The sequence below is a fragment of the Ambystoma mexicanum genome, chromosome 11 (genome assembly GCF_040938575.1).
Source record: "Ambystoma mexicanum isolate Mex_15411 chromosome 11, UKY_AmexF1_1, whole genome shotgun sequence".
In the NCBI taxonomy this organism is placed as follows: Eukaryota; Metazoa; Chordata; class Amphibia; order Caudata; family Ambystomatidae; genus Ambystoma; species Ambystoma mexicanum.
In genome coordinates this window covers 929,480,479-929,502,257 of record NC_090934.1, presented here as the reverse complement: position 1 = coordinate 929,502,257, position 21,779 = coordinate 929,480,479, and the positions used below count along the sequence as shown (strand labels likewise).

The 21,779-nt window shown below is 45.6% G+C and overlaps 1 protein-coding gene across 1 annotated transcript in view; it reads left to right on the top strand.

The window, feature by feature from the left end:
• The window catches only part of TALDO1 (transaldolase 1), a 142,055-nt gene that overhangs the window by 60,734 nt on the left and 59,542 nt on the right, over window positions 1–21,779 (top strand). The window contains exons 4-5 of the mRNA XM_069624037.1: window positions 4,039–4,170; window positions 4,634–4,812. Of these exons, the coding sequence (XP_069480138.1) occupies window positions 4,039–4,170; window positions 4,634–4,812 (311 nt within the window). The remainder of the gene's footprint in view (window positions 1–4,038; window positions 4,171–4,633; window positions 4,813–21,779) is intronic.

Here is a 21,779-nt window from a genome sequence, read left to right as displayed (position 1 = left end):
ATTCTCCACCTCATGTTATGCGCTACACATAGCTGTGGCCAGGGGATGCCCTCTTTGCTCTCATCTTCGCTGGAATAGGTAGCACCAAGCACAACACTCCTGGGACCTCGTATCGGTATTTCTATGACAGTCTTGTTAAAAAGGAGGGTGGTGTGGGTGTCACTATAACTAATGGAGCCTTTCCACTAATGGACAGGTTCCCCAGGGAATGGCAGAAATGGTCTTTCCTTATGAACGTGTCCTCATACAGCAATCGAGCCCCTCGGCTGCCTTAACATGCACCTGATCTCCATAGAAGGAACTACATGGTCTTGGGTAGCTGCACCTACCAGCTAAGATAATCAAAGGCCCTCTCTACCTAGGGTAATCGTTGTACTTTATTTGTGCCACAAATGCATATTCTTGGCTACCTTCTAACTGGGTAGGGCGGTGCAATATGGTGTTTGTGCTGTGCTGCCTGCTATCACGGTAAGAGCAAGCCATTGGTCTGCTCTCAGGACAAAAGCGCCATTTAATACAGGATGATACCGAAGCTATCCTTGAAGCAATAATTCCTGGCTATAGCCCTTCTGTTTACTCCAGAGACATATGCCGGCTAGCGAGACTACTGCAGGCCACTATAGAAGAAACCACAAGTGTCCTCTAATACTATAGAACTACAAGCTGTATGCTTATTGGCTCTCCAGAACAGTATTGTACTAGATATGATCCTGGATGAGAAGGGGGGGGGGGGGCTTGCCGGGTAAGTGTCCTGCTGTTCCTTTATACCTGACTCCACCCCCTTGGTACATCATGCAATAGCCTTTGGAGCATCGCTGCCCAAGCTCATGTCCCCACTGGCACATTGGACATCAGTGGTTCCCTGTGGTCTATGCTCACTTCATTTGGCTGGAAGGTGCTATCCATTTTCATGGTGGTGTTGGTGATAATCTTTCTTTTAGGTCTATGTATCAACTGCCTCCCTGCAATGTGCCAGACAATAACTGCGTGACTCAAACTGCCTGCCACAACCACAAATGCCTTAATTATACAGGAAAATGCCATCAAGGACGTTGTGGCCCTAGATCTTACCAACTCTACTTCGCCACTCACTTATGTGCATAGTTGAGGGTTCCTCCTCCTATAGGTGGTGAAAGAACTGATGCTCAAAGGGCTTTGTTAACTTAGCTCAAACATATGCATGACCACTTGATGATCAAGCAGTTCTTTCAGGGTGCCGCTTGGAAGACGGTAATGCACTCAGTGGGCGAATTCTGGCTACCTTGCTTGCCAACGTGCATTCCAACTGTCAAACAGAAGCAACATGCTTACGTGTGCTTAGAATTTCTTATGCATATGTTTGCTGGGCTCCAAGATTTTGTAAAAAGACAGAGGCCCGAACTAAGCAGTTACTCATTCGCTCTCCGTCCATTCTGTAAGAATAAAATTGATTGTCATACTAGCTGTGTGCCAGTATCTCATTCTTGCTGTTTGTGTCCATGAGGGGGCATTATGAATGGGTAGTTTCCCACATCTCCTGGAGCAGAGCAGTGCATTTGAAACCGGTCTTATTAACTAGATCATTTTAGACCCGATGTACCCATTCAAGCCCACTGACGTTCCATGTCATCACCAAATTCAGATATGAATTGACTCCGTGTTCAGCTCCCTTCCCTGACATGCCTCAATTCCCCATTTAACAGGCAGCCTATTCATCTGCACAAAGAAATCGGACACTTGTGACCCTATCCCTCCCAATGTCCTTATAACCAAACCAGTCTTCCTCAATATCTTGGCTATTCGAGGTGATGCTGGCAATGCTTCGGGGTACCCTTTGGGGGAGCAATGCACATTATTCAGGCCCCAACCCTCTTTGAGGGCACTCTCGGGCATAGTTGGGTTTATTATTGGTTAATCTTGCCATCTTGAGCATGCCGGCTGATGGCCTGGCCATTCTCATGTGTCCTCTGGCAGCGCCACCAATCGTATGCATCAAGGGCATCTCTCAGCCATCTTCCATTCTGTTCAAGTCTAGTTAAACTGTGTATTCTCCAGGCGCCAATGCCAGCAGCCTGCTTGGTGTTCCCTCTGCATCTGTGGCCTTTCCTCCCTCCAGGTGCCAAGACTATCCCCTGGATGTGGCTGCAGTCCGTGCTGGTCCATCCAAAGGCTTGTGCCTTCCGGGGAGTTAAACATAACCTCCCATTATCCTGAGCCTAGTACAGATTGCATCCAATTATGGCATAGCATGGTCTGCCTCATTATCTCTGCTTCTTCCAAGACAATGTATACTGAGTATATCACTAGGTTGGAGTTGTTCCTGTGGATTTTGCCTCCTTGGCGCAAGAACTTCAGTATGCTTTCTTTGTCCCTGTAGTTAAGGCTTTTGGCTATGATTGGCCTTGGTGGTGCTCCAGGTGGGGGTTTCCTACTCCAATCTATGCGCTCTTAACAATAAACCCCCTGGACCACTTGCCAGGCCAGATTTCTATTCACCACAGCCTTCGTTGGGTCGCTCCCACCCCTTATAGAACGCCCAGTATCTGGATATTGGTCCTCCTAGCTCCCCCTTCTAAAGCCTCCACTTGATCTTCTAGTGTTGCTGTCTGCCGCATCAGGGTCTCAGTTTGGGTCCCCGTTAGTCTCTTCCGTTGTACTCTCCCATTCAGATAGTGCACATACATCTTGTACTCCGTTGTACTCTCCCATTCAGATAGTGCACATACATCTTGTCTCGGGGAGACTTCACTTTCCTAGATAATGCCCTGCAGTGAATCCCTGAGTTTGGCTTTTACTTTCAGGCTAGTGCGTTTTCACAAAATTGGGTCCATGGAGTTTCACGCGCCTTCCTCACCCCGTGGGCTTTCGCCCAGTTGGAATGTGGTTTTTGGGTGAATGCTACCATCTTGGCGAGTGGGCTGTGTGCTGACTTTGGGCCTGTGTCGTTGGGGCAGCTACTCGTTTCCCTTTCTCTGGTGCCCCAGCCTCCAGCCAGGTTCTCAATGTACGGCAAGGGGAGGACTGGGCCCAGGGCCTCCAGTAGCAACCTTCTTGCCTAGCCCATGGTGTCGCCCACACCTCCTCCTCCCTTCTCAGCAGACTTGCTGTGCCTGGACTCTGACGAGCTGTGTTCGACCTCGGAAGGTCCCATGCGGTCATTCTGTGGCTGATCTCACCTGCCAGGCAGCTGATATCAAGGCGGTTGTTGATGACTGCACTCTGGACCCTCGTTGCTCTGCTGCCGTTTAAGCGCATTGGTGCCTTTTTGTTTAGTCTGTCAGATCTGTTCATACCTCCCCCAAGGCCAGGTCTGACACTGATCTGGTCGGGAGGTGCAATTCACTGATTCCTTCTGCTCCTGGTCAGCACAGCTGCCTTACACATCATATTGCAGGATCAGCTGGAGCTCACTTTCCGTGTGTCATCACAGCATGTGTGATGCCAGTCTCTTATTCTATATGTACTGTCTAGCTCCAGATGGCATAACTAAAATGTTAGTGTTTGAGTTGGCTCTTATGCATGCAGTGCTTTTACTATGTGTTGCTTATACAATATTGCAGTTTTTCTTTTTTCTTCTAGCCAGTGTGGGGTCTTTGTGGGCTAATTGTACTTTACTACGAGCCCATCTCCTTGTTCAACTAAGTTACTCAGGTGCAGGTTCCACTTGCAAAGTAATGCCTCTCTTTGGGTGAGACAGCATTCCTGCAGTGCTGTTTTGAAGTCTGAACCTGGCTGACAATACTTGCTTTCAGGCACTGATAACGGTTGGTGTCATATGCAACAAGCTGTTACCAAGTACAGAATGGCCAGATACATTGTAATTTCTTGTTGTGAACCTAAAGTAAAATTCTGGATTACATCTACAAAATGATCCAAGTAGGTTCAAGGAAAATAGTGCAATCTAAGCTTCCTTGATGCAATAAAAAGCAGAAAATGAGACCTGGCCTACCACCGCTGGCACTAAATACCTATTTGGCTCTTCCAGGTGCTGACTAATTTAATTTTAAATAGTTATTTTTTATTTTTTATTTTTTCTTCCCGCGCTCCCCTCACTTTCAGGTTATCTTTCGACAAAGAGGGTATGGTTGCGAAGGCAAAGGATCTCATTAAACTCTATGAAGAAGTTGGCATCTGCAAGGAGCGGATTCTTATCAAGCTCTCATCCACCTGGGAGGGAATCCAGGCTGGAAAGTAAGTTCTGTGGCTGCTGCCTTTTTAAGTTTTCTAAAGCAAATTCCTTGTTAATTGTGGTGCTTTCATGAGGGGTGGCTAGAAGTAGTGCGAAGTAGTGCAGTTTTTGTATGTTCCTTTACTGAAGTATATGAAATGTTTTGGTTTTAATTGAACCTGTGAGGCCTGCATCCGAGCGAGTGCTAGATGCTTGTGTGCATGGCTGGGGGTATTGAATGTGAGCCACTTTGCCTACACAGACTCACCAACCCCCCTCCCTCTCCCCCACTGCTGTACCACGAAATGAGCCAAGACGCACATTTGTTTCCCATGCCCCCAAACCCCCTCTCTTCCCCCCCACCACCCCCCACCCCTAAAAGCTCAGGTTGGTTGGCCTGTTTATTATGTTTCTAAAATGTGTTTTGATGCAGCCTCATAGCTGCAGAACATGCCTAATACATTCTCATTGTTGACCCTGCTGCAGGATTCTAGAAGAGGAGCATGGCATCCATTGTAACATGACCTTAATCTTCTCCTTTGCACAGGCTGTTGCTTGTGCAGAGGCTGGGGTCACGCTGATCTCTCCTTTCGTGGGCCGTATTCTAGATTGGCATTTGGCAACCTATACTTGCAAGAAGTCGTATGAACCCTCAGAGGATCCAGGTAAGCTTTGCCCCGTTCGGCTAGTCTCTGTTGAAACAAGAATTGGAGGTGTAGTTTCAGTGCTTGGCCGAGTGATGTAAAATGATATTTGCTTTAATGTATTGTGCTTTGTCCCTTTACACTTGATGTCTGAACTCTGGCCTGTTGGACAGAGTTTAAGAGGCCACGTAGTTGTAGTTAACAAGGTCTACGGGGATTTAGCAAAACCCATTCAAAGTAAGCATGGAGAATGGTTAAGGCCTGGTCTTGAGGTGTGTCGAGTCAGATATCACAATGAGCCCACACAATGAAATACACAATCGTTTTACTTTGAATATTTCTTTACTTGCCTGTCTAGTTATTGAAGGCCCAAAAACAATATACACACGAGTCAAGCGAGTTATCACACAACACTCTAAATATAATATATATTCAATTAATGAAAGGTATACAGTTAATACCTGAAAGATAAGTAGTTAACAATTGAACCAAGAGCCCACAGGAATGGCATTAAGCAGTTAACTTAATGCCAACCCTAAGTTGAATGGGGCCTTGTGCCCAAAGAATCTTAAGCTGGTTAGGAATTGTTCCTGTGGCTGTAAAGATTGTTCCAGAAGACCACAATTTAAATGATGTTCATAACTACTAGAGCATTCTTTACCAACAAACATTTAGAAAATGGTGGAATGGAGTATCGGTTAGTCACAAAATGTATAATGGAAGGAATTGGCCCACTAAGTATTGCGACTACTCACTGCCCTTACTCCAATATTCCCAAAGGAGTTGGCCAGTCTAAAAGGGGGTCAATGGAGGTTGGTTTTCCTGCCGGTGGATCCAGAAGACTATGCCCAGAAGCTGCAGGTGCAACCGAAGTTCCGGTCGGGTCCAGGAACAAAGTGCAACACTTCCAGTGGAGAAATACAGCAGGCACTGATGCAGGACTCTTCAAATCGCTCCAACAGAATAGGGATGGTCGGTTCCAGTCATGGCGAACAGAAGTGTCGCAGTCCAAGAAAGCCTTCCAGGACAGGAAATATCATTGTTGGGATGCTAACACCTTGCAGGAAGGTGGCTTGTAGGACTACCACTGAAGTTTCTGGGCAAAATGCAGAACAGTGATGCTTCTGACACCATAGCCCAAATCTAAGCTGGTCCGACCACTGGGTTGTCCAGGGACACCCCAGGATCTTGCGAAGACTGATTGGTCCCGCCTGTCCAAAGGGTTGACATACCAGAAAGGGAGGTCTGAGATCAGGTAGTCCAGCGGGACTTCACCGGGACAGCAACAAGAATGGTCGCCATGCCTCTTCAGGATTTGTCCTTGGGTCTTCAGTCGTCTGCAAAGGTACACATAATGCTTGGCTCCGTTTCTGGAATGGTTATGATCCTTCTGGAATGGCTGCAGGACGACTCTTATTATAGATTCAGGTGAGTGAGCAAACTCAACCCTCCTAGGAAGATCTGCCCCACACATGCACACCAGCCTTGGTCCAACAGGGGACCACTGTGGGGAGGACATTGATGCTGCTGATGCACATCCACATACTGGATCCTTACACTCATCTTATGCACTAGCCTGCGAAAACCCATCTTTCCCAGGCAAGTGCATGTCCATAAAAGGTCATTCCTGAGCAGGTATGCAGAAGACCAAAATCGTATGGCCTGCACTAGCCACAGTTGGTAGCCATACACAGTAAAATAAAATGAGCTAAATATAAACAAAATGGTAATGCAACTACTGCCAACAGCTTGTCTTTTAAAGTAACCAATCCCTTTTTGGTGTGACCAAGGGTGACCAAAAGTGTCCCTATTGCACTGCATTGTAAGATGCTTATCTGTTTGGGTAACTTTCATATTGCACAGTCAAGGAAACTGTTTCCCAGTACAGACAGTCTGAAGGACTAGTCAGTTTCTCCATAACTGTTAAGGGAGAATTCTCAGAAATGTGCTAATTCCGCTCTACCTTAGACTCCCAGCACTTGTGCTGGACTTATTTTTTTAAAGTTTTGAACCTGGAGAGTGACAACTTTTTTTTTCACAGGTGTTCTGCGATTTAACGGTTTCTTTTGGTTAGTGGATTCTAACTCCATAGGCATCTTTTTGCATTGTCACACAGCACTTTCAATGCAGTGACACAGGGTAGTCTTTTAGATTTCCCCAGGTGTTTGATACCTTTCTCTTGGACCACTACTGTTTCCAAGAGCAGTAAAGTGAAATTGACTTTACTTACATTGTAACTCTCTAGACCCAGCACACTATCTTAAAGTGGGGTACTGGAGGGGATATTTAATAGCTCATTTGTCTAGCTTCTCATGTAACAGTTTGTTGCCCTTTACACAATTAATGGCTGGTGGCAGTAGTTATATTTTACTACCGCATGTGTCTTTACTGTGAAGCACTGATGGGTGCCATTTTTGGTCTACATGTTTCACCATTTTCTGTTTAGGTCCTTGAGATTTACTCGGCGCGCCAAACCAGGTTTGGTCCCTTTGTTCGTTTTTGTCTTTGGCGGGCTTCACGAGTGTCTGGTGGGGGCAGGAAGTGAGGGAGGTGCCCGAATCTCCAAGACAGGAATGCACTTTTAGGTGATTGGCCGGCCGGCTGGCTGGCAAGGACAGCCATCCTGCTGGGTGACTGACAGCTAGGATGGAATGAGTGGGAGCGAGCTGCATAAAAGGCCAGGCTTTTTGGCTTGGAATGCAGAGTTGACCACTGGACGAAGGAATCCGAAAAATAACTTGAGGACACCTGCTGCTACTCCTGTACCGTTGGTTTGCCCGGTGAAGCCCTGCTGCTGTGCTGAAGCTCCAATTTGGATCGACGGAGAAGCCCTGCAAGGACGACTTCTCCCCTTGAGTTGGTGGGACCAAAAAACTCCAAAGTAAGCCACCTGGACATCCCCTCGGAGCTGGTTGAATTTCCATTGCAGTCGCTGCTGGAACCGAATGGCCAGGGAGAGGAACACCAGTTTGTGCATGTTGCTTTTAACTTGGCCAAGAGCTCCAGGAAGATCCTCCGGGCTCCTAGGAAGCAGGGTGTCTGAGCCCCCACAACAGAGTGTAGCACCCCAGAAGCAAGGAAGGCCCATCTCGACAGCCAAGAACCGCTGTGTTGCTGTTTGCGGTAGATGCGAGGAGCTGAAACACAAGTGCCACTTGTTTGAAGTTTGCTGGTTGCCGTTGGTGACCATCCCGTTGTGGAGCAGGAGTCGAACCCCCCACCCACCCGAAATCTTCCCTCTTGTCCCCACGACTGAGGCCCAGGAACAAGATCTGCAGAGCTGCACAGGAACAGTCATCTGCTGCATTTTACTTCAACCTAAAGGTACTGTAAAATCTGAGAACTTAACTCTGATTGTAGAGTTGCTTGCTGTTCTACTTCACAAGTCTCCCGGCTTGTGGCCCTACATTTGATTCATCTTTTTCACCAAAGACGTCTAAAAACATTGTGCAAAGACTTTTATTTGCCTGCAAGAAGTGCTTCAGCCACAGACTTTTGCCCATTGACATGGGCTTAGCCTGGTTCTCTGAATGACTCTTCTCTCCTTGTGGGGTTCAAAAGTATTTGACTGCTTAAGGAATATTTGATCTCTTGTTTGTTCTAATAACCTTTTCTTTTGACACTCTAAAAGCCTACTCTGATTGTAACAGTAATTTCTGAGGCTTGTGGAATCTGCTTAGATCACATGCTGTGCATAGGCCGACATCTAGTGGAAGCTGCGGAGTATTACAGTTTGTTTTTCGAAACTCAAAAATGGGCGTCGACACAGGCGTGCCAGTAATACTATCCCTAGTGTGACGTCCACTGTACCCAAGATCCCTCGCGCGTCTAAGATCCTCAGATTGTTTTTTTCTATTTGAGTCACGTGAGGGTGTAGGAAGTGCCTGTGTGCCATTCCCAATGGGTAACTACTGATTCTGAGAAACCTGTGTAGTTGTGTTGCTTTCATATTGCTCCTTTCTGAAGCAGGCTTGTTTAAATTAATAATTGTTTTAAACCAGGAGTATGTGTTTGGTTGAATAATTGTCAATGTGAATCTCTGTAACGCCACTACTGCTCACATTGACCCATCTTGAGATGGGTCTGGCTGCTCTGCCACACTACCAACCTGTGTAGTTCAGACTTATAACAAAGGTTTGGTCCCTATTGCCAGGAGGCTATGGTTGTTGTAGTGCACCCAAAGGGTACTATTTCCCCCCGCCCCCCACAAATCTTTACCTAACACTGGTGGCAAACGGTGAGGATCTATTGTACAGTTTTTACATTGAGAAATTGCTGTTATTTTTGTTCAACTAAAAACCTTCACAAGGCTAAGCTCCACTAGAATAGCAGAAGGAAATGTCAGGGATCTCCCTGATACAGGAAAGCAAAATGAATTGATCACAAGATTGTTGGATAATCAAGTTTAGGTAGTAGGCTTGTAACACCTACTAAACCAGGAAATGTGGAAAATGAGGATCATTCAGAGTCTAATTCTAATGTCTTAGAAGAGTCAGAGGAGTCTCAGGAAGAGAGCCCCTCTGTTCCAGCCTGCCCGTTTGCCTTCCCCTATATCCACTGGGACCCCACCAGCTCCAGAGTCCAGAATATGTGTTTCTTAAGAAAATGAGACTTGCATTAGAGTTCAAAAGATTACAAGTCCAGGCTGAAACCAAACCTCAAGACATCAAACTCGGCGCACGCAACATGTTCTTGAAATTGTCTCTTGAAAACATTTCAATTTTTTTTATTGGTTTATTACAAACCTTAAAACAGATTTCACATTTACAAACTGTTAGATACATTCCATTTCCTTTATCTTAAAAAAAAACATTAGATGTAGCAAAATAAAAAGGCGTAATTGTCATTCATTTCTTTATCATTCATGAGACTTATCCTATCTAAAAAGAATGATAATGCAAATGGTAACTTTTTGTTAATGCCTTCATGCAATATCTGCCACCAGTCTTCAGGGCACCGGTCTGGATATTTATCAATTTCGGATCTTAAGTGTGTAGTTCTTTCTTCTCTGATTTTGGAGCAAAACAGAACTAGTTGCTTCAAAGATTCATCTTCAAGGTTGCATAACCTGCACGTGGTATTGATTTGTTTACCCACATCCTTCATGCCATGTCTCGTGTGTCAAAGTTGCTCAATCAAAAATTTAGGAATTTTCTTATCTTGTTGCATTGAAACTTCACCATGTATTCTGGTGTGACGTGTTTTTTTTTAAAAACATTTTTTTTGCTTCAACCGGCACGTTGTTCATTCTGGTTTGTTGATTCGTTTTTCACTTGTTTCGATCCAATCCTGCTCATAGTTTCTTTTTTACTGCATTTGGGTTACCCATTAGCCATTTTTGTCCGTATCCACCTGGCTCAGAATGTTCTCGCATACATTTTTCCATTGGTTTAATAGGCTTTCAGCATCAGTCTTATATGGAATTGAGGTATGTTATCCCCTCCAATCGCTTTCCTGTAGAGTGCTAAAGCATTCCATGTCACTACAGCAGTCCTTGATGATAAACTAACCTCATACCTTAAGCAAGCAGTAGGGAAACCTTTCAGTAGTTTTAGTATCCTCCATATAACGTGCTCACATCTTGTCCATATTTTGGGATTGGTGCCAAACAGTCTCTGCTCCATATGGTAGTATTGGGATGATTTTATTCTTATAGAAGCGGATTACAGGTAGCATTGAGAATTTACCATACTTAAGCCTGTCCGCTGGTGCAGCCAACTGGTTACATTTGCATGCTAGTTTTTTGACCATCGGTTTATCGTTAATACTCGAATTTAACGTGATTCCAAGATATTTTTTTACTTTAACCAGACTTGGAGTCTCTTTTTGTCCAGATGTAACTTTTTTTTATTTTGGCTCCTTGAAGATTTTTAAACACCAGAATCTGATTTCTTTACATTTATCTCAAGTCGGTTTTCATGGATAGATCTTTCAAGAACATTAACTTTTTCTTTGAAGGCCAATTGGGGTCATGTCAAGTAGCACAATGTCATCTGCGTAGATTAATGTACGAACATGGGTGCCATTAATTTGTGGTGGAAAGGACGTCACTTCCTCAACAGATCTTCTCACGTCTGCTATTAAAAAAAAAAGTTGAGGGGCACTCTTGTTTGACTCCACAGGAAGTTCGAATTGGAGCAGTTACATTTCCTTGTTTGTCAAGCCGAATTTGTATTGAGGTTTCGCTATACAATGCTTTCATAGCAGCAACTAGACTTGCCGGACAGCCTTCCTTTGACATTTTCGACCATAGGAGCGCTCGGTCCACACATCAAAGGCTTGGGCTAGGTCAATGAAGGCGATGTACATTGGCTGTTTCTATTTCTTCCATTTTCAATGCGTTCAGTATTAGCAAATTTAGGCTGCAACCTTGACCAAACCTGTTTGTCTTATAGCGGGTACTCCAGCTTGCTTAATCCATGTTGATAATTGGGATGAGTTGAGTTGTGAAGATTTTCCCCACTACATCCATTAGTGCTATGGGTCTATAGTTTCCCGGTTGAAGTTGTGACCCTTTTTTATAAATGGTACTATTATGGCACATTTACAGGTTTTTGGGACTTTCCTGTTTAAAATTATCTTAAAGAGCTGGTTACAAAAGTCTGCCCATTCTTCAGGACTTTTTTTTTAATATAGCGTTTGTCAGACCATCTGGCCCTGGTACTCGAGCCGAGACTCTTGATGTTGTTGTAGATCTTCTTTAGAGATTACTATATTCCATTGTTCTATTGTTTGCTCATTATTTTCACAAGAATATTGTTTTTGGAATAACTCGCTGTAATGATCCATTCTTGTTCCGTTACAACATTGCAGATACTGAGTTCTGGGAACATTCAATTTCATTTATTGTTGCCCAAATGTGTCTAGAGTTTCTTTGGGCCAGAAAGATTAATTCGCTCGGCATCATTTTGTTCCATAGACATTTTGTGCCATGTTAACCAATTTTTATATTTCATGGTCACCTTTTTCCCACTGATCTTTTTGTTTCTGTCTAGAATAGATTGCTCTATTTCTCTCAACCTTTCTCAATTCTTTTATCAACAGCATTTCGATCATAGACATGTTTTCTTACGACTGTTTTTTTTTGGTTCCGGAAGCTGTTGGTTCTATATACTTCTAGTAAGCCATTGTATTCTAGGGTATTGGTCCCCTCTACATCCTGTTAATATTCATCAAGCTGACGATGTTCTGGGTCTTTAATCTTAGTTTTTTTTTTTTCCTACCAGGCTCCAGTTCAACAGTTTGATCCCACTGTGCTCGTAACATAGCTCTCTTTTTAAATTCAAACGACATTATCAACAGATTATGATCGCTTTGGGGTGTTTTGATAATTTTGAGTTTGCAGACTTTATATGTCATGTTTTTGGAGGTGATTATGTAGGTGATAATTGAGCGTTGGTCGTCACGTGGCCGGGAATGTCCCCCCTCCTGTTTCAGTTAAGGATGTCCAGACTTCTGACATCTTACGCTTCAATGACCACTGTGCAAAGCTTATTTGATGTTTCGTTTTTGACCTTTAATTTCAGATACTAAGTCTGTTAAAATCACCACATAGAACGGTGCAGACATTCACTTCCAGAGATGTTATATTGTCCCAAAATTCTGTTAGATGTTCGCTATGTTTTGCCCAGTATTTTGTGCTGCCAATAAACATTTATGATAATGACGTGTCGGTCCCGGGCTGGGCTCTCAGACCAAACTTAATCACCTGTGTGTATGTCGAAGGCTCGCTTGATTTCAAGTCCACTTTTCCTTTTGATAAAGAGTAATCAATCTGGCCATAGGACGTCCTTTGCTTTGGATTATGGCAGGATTAAAGGCTACTTCATATACCCTCAACAATGGGTGGTTCTTTCATCCATATCTCCTGTAAGCATATAATATCAAGCAGAAGTAATAGTTTCCAAGATCTCCATACCAGATGCTCAAATCCTCGAGTATTCCAGCAGCCAAATGTTTTTACTTCTTCTTTCTCTAACTCCAATGTAAATTTCTATCACAGGTAGTCTTCCTCTTAGTCCAAAAAGGCCTTGCATGCCGAAGAAGCAGTGAGTATGTATGATGTGAAACTTGATATTTTGGATTGGTTGGGTGCTTTTGAATACAATTGCGATTCAGGGTTGCATAGGGAATCAGGTTGCAACTGCTGTAATGGAGGTGGGGGAACTTGAAAGATTAAAGTATGAAAATGTGAAGCTAGCTTTGATAGCTAGACTTGGGGGGGGGGGGGGGGGGGGGAGTGGGGGGTGAGATACTCCTTCCCAGTACCTTTAGGACTGATGGTACCCCTTGGGCTACCTGGGTGTTTGAATGTTAGAGAAACTTAGATGGTTAAGGGTTACAGAGTACCTACTTTTAAAGGATATGAGATCTGGTTTTGTATCTATTTTTGATGCCTGCTCTGTTAAGCTCACCTGGTTCCACGGGGGCGCCACCCAGCAATCTGTGTCCAGGTATCCCTCCCTGCGATGCCCAGTAGTGACCAGCGGAAGAATCCTTGTTCTTGATGTTGGCGGGTCCTGCTGTCTAGGCAGGGGCGCGTGGTGCTTTGTGGGCTATGGCGGTCGAGTTACTTCACTGATGCCGGCCCGACTTGAACCTTTCAGGTAGGTCTTATTGCTATGGTGTTTTGCTGTCATAGCATGCCTTTCTGGAATTAACAATGTATTTTTTTTTTCTCTTCCTTAGGTACGTGGAAGTCCAATTCGTGGCAAAGATTGGATTCGGGGTTCGCTGGTAAGTATTAGCGATTTTGGAGCGCCTAGACGCGGCGAGTAGGCGCTTAACGCAGCGCTAAGGTGCCTTGCCTTTGCTAACCTGTTATCTTTTGTCTTCACAGGTCTCGGTGCTCAGAGTGTAGAATTCCAGAGATGTTGCTGAATGAAGTGCGAGTGGCAAGGTAAGCCTTTTGGCGGAGTTCGTTAATTGTACAAAATGTCTAATGCCTTGTCTTTCCCTTTCTGCAGGTCCGTCGATCCGAAGGAGCCCTGGTTCCAGGATGCCGGTCGGAAGAGCTGAGGACCGCTGATGATGGAATTCAGGTAAACTGCAACCTTTTCTAACAATGTCTTCTTTCTTTTTCTGCAGATGCTGCTCATCTGAGGTTCGTGGCTGAAGCTGAACGCGGTGAGCGTCGCGTTGCAGAATTGAAAACTAACGCGAAGCGTGTCAGTCCAGTCGGGCATGGTTTAAATGGCTTCAAGAAAGAAGTCCAGGCAAAAGAGTTCCAAGATGCCACACCCAAACCATCCTTCTGCAAGCCAGGTTCCAAGAAGACTGATCCTGTGGATGCTTCCACATTGAATGACAGTAACGCAAAGTAGTTCCCTAGCACAAACTCATTATTAAGTATGAGCCTGGCGCCAAGAAGGCCTAGGTTGGGATTTAGTGGGGACTGGGGTCAAGGCTTCCCTCTGGCCCATTGGTAGGCCAGGGGGGCTTCTGGGTGAGGGTTGTGACAGCTCTCCTGAGCTGAGACAGCACTTGGCAGACTCTAAAGAGACTGATCCCGGGCCACTCGCATAAAGGATGAGGGGGAAGCGGCAAAAGAAAGATGACGACAAAGAGCAATCTAAAACTTCCCATCCAAATGAGGGCCACACACATAAGAAGGTTAAGTACCATGGGGAAGCCAGCTCAGTCTAGTGAAACCTCTGGTTCCAAATCAGAGGGAGGTCAGCAGAAGCCCCATTTGTCAAAACATTTTGAAACTGTTATGCTTGTGGGTCAACTGACCATGTGAAAGCGGATCCCAGATGCAATGGTAAACCTTCAGGGGTCTACACTTCTTTCTTAGCCTTCATCCCAGAGACAGTTCATATGGTGAGTGGAAACATTCATCTATTGGCTTAAGACCCCATTGGATTCTCAGCCAGTGTTTCTTTAGTGTCTGAGTCTGTGGGAACAGCAGAATGTGGATTTGTATAACTCTATGCCAGATAAAACAAAATAATATTACAAGGACAGTGTACTTGTGAATGATCAGGAAACCCCTGCCATTAGACACTGGGGCCAGCATTACAGTGGTGACACCTTTTTCAAACCGGAGGATGTTGCTAAGGCACCCAAACGCCCCACTAAGCTTGCTAGAGGCCCTGATCAGATGGTTCCAATAGTACCCGCTCTCATCCAGTGCAACAATATTGCTGTAAGAATACGTCGGTGTACAAAATGAGGTGCCTGGGAGAGTCCTGTTGGGGAATGACTTAAACGCTCTTGGAGTTGTATCAAGCACCCCAAAGCCTCCCAGCAGAAGGAAGCGGGAGCAAACTAGACTGGCAAGAGAGCAAACTTTGAATGACTCTCAGTGGGGAGTTGGAGGTACCTAGAACTCCCAGTTCACAGGAAAAACAACCTTCTGATTCCAGGAAGAGAGACAAAGGGGAAACACAAGATCTCAGGAAACCAGGAAAGTAGCACTCCTTTGCATAAAACAAGCACATCCCTGAGAGGACAGTCCAAGGTCACACCTGTGACCCCCCCTCCACCAGCTCAGGTGGAGTGTGAGGTTCAAGCAGAGGATGGTGAACAGCTACTGATGAATCAGAGCTGGAAGAACCCCTTCCCCCCTTGTTGGAGATCTGGATCCTAAAGACCATCCTGAGCTGCAGACTTTGCTTTGCCTCTATAGGGCAGATAAGCAGAGGTCAAAGAATGTCCTACTCTTGAAGGACTTCGCCAACAGGCAACTTCCCAGCTGAAAGGGCAAGAGGCTGTGCTGGGAGGATGGCCCCTTTTACAGTGAGCCTATTGAGTCTACCCCAGGGAACTACAGAAGACTTGTAGTGCCTCTTGAGGTGAGACCTCCATTTCTACAGTTGCCCCCTGAGATCCCTTTAGCTGGTCACTCAAGGAAATGATTTCTCTTTACTTCTACCGGCCCAAGATGGGGTCTGATGTAGATAAATACTGTAGAAGCTGTCACACTGCCAAGAGTGGATCCAAGAACGTCGCACCCTTGGTGCCTCTCCCAGTGGTGGGAGTCACTTTTGAGAGGATAGGGATTGATGTTGGTCCCTTAGATCCTCCCCCATCTTCAGGCAAGTAATTTATATTGGTTGTGGTAGACCATGCTACCAGATATCCTGAAGCCATACCTATGAGGACTGTTACTGCCCAGGCAGTAGCTAATGCCCTCCTTGGTATTTTTTTTACCAGGGTTGGTTTTGGTTATCTCACAGGGGGACCAATTCTATGTCCCACTACATGCAGAAAATGTGGAAAAACTGCGAGTGACCTACAAGTTCTCAACCGCCTACCATCTCCAGACCAATGGGTTGGTGGAGAGGTTTAACGGAACTATGAAGAGCGTGGGTGCTTTAGAAGAAAGGGATCGTCTACTGCCATGCCTTCTCTTTGCTTATAGGGAAGTCCCTCAAGAAGGGGTTGGGTTCAGGAAGCGGGACATTTAAGGTGCATCTTAGGTATGCTAACACATTGGTAAAATGGAGTGCTCACACTCAAACACAGAAAAGGAGGGGGGGCACCCAACTCGGCGTACCTATCCCTCAGGAAGAACACCCTAGCCCTGGCGGGGGTGTCTGTCCCTGGGTAGCGCGTGGTGTATCGCCTACTAAAAAGATATAGAGGAGAAAGCTGTCCCTCAGCCTTCTATACTGGTGGCTGTGTCCAATGACTGACACATGTTGTCCAAAAAAAGAGAGAGAAAACAGAGAATTAAAAAAATGGTATTCTCCAGACGGTTGAGCAATGTTCAACAAGGTGTGGATTAGACCTTGGGGCTGCTTGATCTAGAGGGTAGGTACAACCTGCTGGGCAGGTCAACTGTTTTTTCCTTTCCAAAGTGTATAACTTTACTGGTGCCCGTGGGTCACTAAGGTTGGGATGGAAAACAATTCGTCTGGAGAGACCACTGGTGGATGGAGAGATAAAACACAGCCAGGGAAAGGCTGGGGGGCTAAAAAAAGGCTCTTGTAAAAGTGTTGAGCTCACTCGGTGGTGCCGGGCGTGCTGCAACACGTTATTCAGGAGGAAAATCTCTCTGTCGGTGTGCAAGAGATCAGAAGTGGGTCATGAGAGCCCTCATGACCGAAAAGGGTCGACCGGTTTCAATGGCGATAGGGATTTGTGCCATCTTCGTCAGGACCGTTGATTTTAGATACAGGCTGGATTGCCAAGGTTCAGAATTCAGCTGAACATGATCGAAATTTTTTCCCAAAAAAAAAAAAACTTTTTCTGGTGTCTCCTGTAGGGAGACAAAAAGAGGGGGGGGGAAACAGGGGGAAATTCACGATCAGGGCAATAGGGGGCACTGGTAACTGAAAGAACAATGCAATTACAAAGGTGGAGTCTTTACTGTGTTTAAGTGAGCATAGGAAGCAGAAACTGCGAGGGTAACTGGTTGCAGGAGAGGTTGAGGGTGCCTGGACACCTGTGGTGGGTCTCACCGCCGGGGGACAAAAACGTGGGGGCGATAGGAGGGAAGTGTGCAATCCAGGGGTGAATGCACCATATACACTAAGGATGGACGAAGTGCCACGGTGATAGAAAAACAACCTATAAGCCCCTATTGGGAAGAACCAGGGCTAGTGCAGTTACTTGGTGCCATTACAAGGTACTAAAGACAGGTTATTACCTCTGGGCCAAAGTCCACTGTGGGAGGGAGGAGGCCGATGGGCGTCAAGGCTGGTGGAGGCAAGCACCACACAGTTGAGTGCCCCAGTCGGCAAAACAGGGCTCACAGGTCAGACGTACCTGTTGGGAATATTGTTAATGTTAGAGTGGACTACAGGGGCTGTGTGGAAGCACAGCTGTGGGGCCTAGATGGATGGCATACCTGTAGTAGGGCTGCTGCTCGTCTCCAGAGGGTCCGTGTGCTGTACTTGCAGCTCCGGACGAATACTACTGGAAAAAATAAGGCCCATCGCCTATAAAAAGCACTTCAAAACACGGTTTTTGCGTTGGCGTCGCCGTGACGCTCTAAGCTTCATACTAACGCCGGGGGCGTGTAGAGTAGGCTATGAGAAATGCCTGAGTGCCTGTCAAAAGCACAGGAGAGCACGCACTCAGGAAAACAATAGTGCGGTAGGTGTAAGGGCTCGATGGTGCTGTGGCTTTCTGTTTAAATATACAAGAACGCGTAGCTAGCAGAGGAGGCTCTATAGGGCCATTAATTAATATGAATGGTGAATTGCCACATTGTGCAACCAATAAATAAATAAATAAACATTCCAAAGAATAAAGGAATGAAGAAATTGACAGAGGAATGGTTCGAGGTAATAGATGATGGGTACCTATTAACTGAAAGGAAAAATGAATGAAGGGGGAGAGGGGGAAGGGAGAGGAGGGGGGAGGGAGGGGAAGGGGGGGAATGGGGGAAGAAAATGGAGGAGCAGGGGGGAACGTGGTGCAAGCATTTGCACAACTCATGTGGTCTCAGAAAACGACCAAGGCTCAGAGAAAGGCTCAAAACAAGGCTCGAACGAACGGGGGGTGGATGGGTGGTGTGGCTATTGGGGTATGATGATCAGAGGCGTGGATTGGAGGACGGGGCAACTATGGTCCTGTGCAGGTTCACAGTTTTAAGATAATACTGCTAGTTCGTGCCATTGGATCTGTTCATTCAGTCCTTCAGAGTGGGTGTTGAGTCTATAAATCCACATTTGTTCTTTCTTAAACAGCATGTTATAATTGCCGCCTCTGCGGGGTGGTGTAACTTTTTCAATAATTGTCCACGTGAACTGTTCCGCAGTATGTCCTTTGGCTACAAAATGAGACACCAAGGGTGCAGTGAGTTTGTTTGTTCTTGGGAAAAAATTTCGATCATGTTCAGCTGAATTCTGAACCTTGGCAATCCAGCCTGTATCTAAAATCAACGGTCCTGACGAAGATGGCACAAATCCCTATCGCCATTGAAACCGGTCGACCCTTTTCGGTCATGAGGGCTCTCATGACCCACTTCTGATCTCTTGCACACCGACAGAGAGATTTTCCTCCTGAATAACGTGTTGCAGCACGCCCGGCACCACCGAGTGAGCTCAACACTTTTACAAGAGCCTTTTTTTAGCCCCCCAGCCTTTCCCTGGCTGTGTTTTATCTCTCCATCCACCAGTGGTCTCTCCAGACGAATTGTTTTCCATCCCAACCTTAGTGACCCACGGGCACCAGTAAAGTTATACACTTTGGAAAGGAAAAAACAGTTGACCTGCCCAGCAGGTTGTACCTACCCTCTAGATCAAGCAGCCCCAAGGTCTAATCCACACCTTGTTGAACATTGCTCAACCGTCTGGAGAATACCATTTTTTTAATTCTCTGTTTTCTCTCTCTTTTTTTGGACAACATGTGTCAGTCATTGGACACAGCCACCAGTATAGAAGGCTGAGGGACAGCTTTCTCCTCTATATCTTTTTAGTAGGCGATACACCACGTGCTACCCAGGGACAGACACCCCCGCCAGGGCTAGGGTGTTCTTCCTGAGGGATAGGTACGCCGAGTTGGGTGCCCCCCCTCCTTTTCTGTGTTTGAGTGTGAGCACTCCATTTTACCAATGTGTTAGCATACCTAAGATGCACCTTAAATGTCCCGCTTCCTAATATAACCGTTTTTGTTGTGATATCATATGTTCTCCTTGTTAACGGTTTAAAGGACGATCACGGTTTTACCGTGCACTTTAGCTTTCCAAGCATTCCCTGTTGTTTTCAAGTAGGGGTTGGGTTCAGCCCATTTGAGCTCCTCTATGGTCAGCCGGTTAGAAGTCCATTGGGCCTAATCAAGGAGGGGTGGGAGAGTGCTTCTTCTAACAAGCCAGAGAGAGTCACTGACTATGTGTTAGGTCTCCGAAGGAGAATGATGCACATGACAGAAGCTTCAGATAACTTAAAAGCAAGTCAGTCCCTGGTGAAACATTGGCATAGGCCAACATGGTTGAATTTATTCAAGACCAGCTAATTTTAGTTATATACCCTACAAGGCAGAGGGCCTTGCAGGACAAATTGATTGGACCCTTCAAGGTTGTGGGCAAACTTGGAGAGGTCAATTATTTGGTGGACTAAAGCAATCATAAGGAGGCCCACAGGGTCTTTCACACCAACCGCCTAAAGGCCTATGTCTCTAGACCAGAACTGGGAGCTTTGCTTCTAGCTTCTGCTCTTGGAGGAAGAGAGTGAGCCTCTTCCTGATCTCAGGGGACAACATTTAGATGGAAACATAGGAGTTAATCTCTCTTCTGATCTGACACGAACAACAGGAGGAGTGCAAGTTTCTGTTCAGTTTGCTCCTGTTTTTGCTGACACCAGGCTTGACCCTTTGGGGTCAGCACGATATTCTCACTGGAGACTGTCTACCTGTCAAAAGCAGGGGTTACAGGATGTCAGCCAATGATCCACATCAAGGAAGAGATCAAGAAGATGCTTGGTGTTGGGGTAATTGAGCCTTCTACAAGTCCATGGGTTAGTTCAGTTGTACTAGTACCAAAGGTAGGATCCAAGGAGTTGTTGAGATTCTGTGTGGACTATAGAGCTCTTAATGCAGGCACCACGACTGATGCCCATCCTTTACCTAGGACAGATGAGCTGGTGTATAAACTTGGTTCCGCCAAATTACTTGGTACATTTTGCCTAACCTCAGGCTATTGGCAAATAGCTCTGACAGACCATGCCGAGGAGAGAACTGCATTTTCAACTCCTGGAGGTCTCTACCAGTTTAAGGTTATCCCTTTTGGACTAAAGAGCGCACCTGCTACATTCTAAAGGATGATAAATCATGTTCTGAATGGGATGGAGGACTTCTGCCTGGCATACTTGTATTACATTGCTGTGTTCAGCCCTACTTGGAAAACATATTGACCACTTGGGATATGTTTTGCAGGCTCTTGAGCAGGCCAATCTGACCATAAAGGCAATTAAATGTCAAATTGGTCAGAGTAAAGTTGCCTACTTTGGACATGAGGTGAAATCAGGCCATTGCCTAGCAAAGTACAAGCTGTACAAGACTGGGCCACTCCTACTACTCAAACCCAAGTGAGCCTTTTTAGGTCTCACTGGTTAATATAGGAACTTCATTGAGAACTATCTGACCATAGCGTCTCCCTTGAATGTGATCGCCTCACCCAAATTCCCCAAGCTCAGGTGGAATGAGTGCACTAAGGGCGTAAAGCCCTTTGTCAAGCTCCAGTTTTGAGAGCTCATGACTACAACCAATCATTTATTGTACAGACAGATGCTACCAATACAGGTATAGGTGCAGTTCTGAGTCAGCTGGATGAGAAAGGCAAGGAACACCCAATCTGCTTTATCAGTAGAAAACTGAAGGACCCTGAAACAAGGTGGGCAACCATAGAACGTGAATGTTTTGCCATTGTGTGGTCTTTGAAGAAGTTTAGCCCATACTTGTATGGATCTACTTTTGTAATTCAAATAGACCACCAACCATTGAGGTGGTTAATGCAGATGAAGGGGGGGAGGGGAAGAAATCCAGATGGTCTATCAGCCTTCAGGCGTTTGATTTTACCATAGAACACAGGTCTTGGTGTCATCACCAATGCTGATGGTTCCTCCAGAAAGTATGACTGACTAGATTCATCCAGCGGTGGATGAAATCCTCCTGTCCCTTAGTCCTGGAGGGGGGGGGGGGTGCAAGTGCTAGGAAGAATTGTCAGAAATGTGCTAATTCCTCTCTACCTTAGAGACCCCCAGCACTTTTGCTGGACTCTAGAACTTTATTTTTAATTTTGAACCTGGAGCAAGTTTTTTATTTTTTACATGTTTTTCTGTGATTTTAGCTGTCTTTTGATTAGTGGAGTCTGACAAACGGCATGGGCATCTTTTTGCATCAGTGCAGTGACACAGGAACTCTTAGATTTTTCCCCAGGTTTAAATACATTTCTCTTGGACAACTACTGTTTCCAAGAGCAGTAAAGTGAAATTGACTTTACTTGTATTGTAACTGTCTAGGCCCAGCACCCACTATCTTGGCGGGGATACGTAGTAGCCCCTTGTCTAGCTTCTCGTGTAACATTTTTTGTTAGCCTT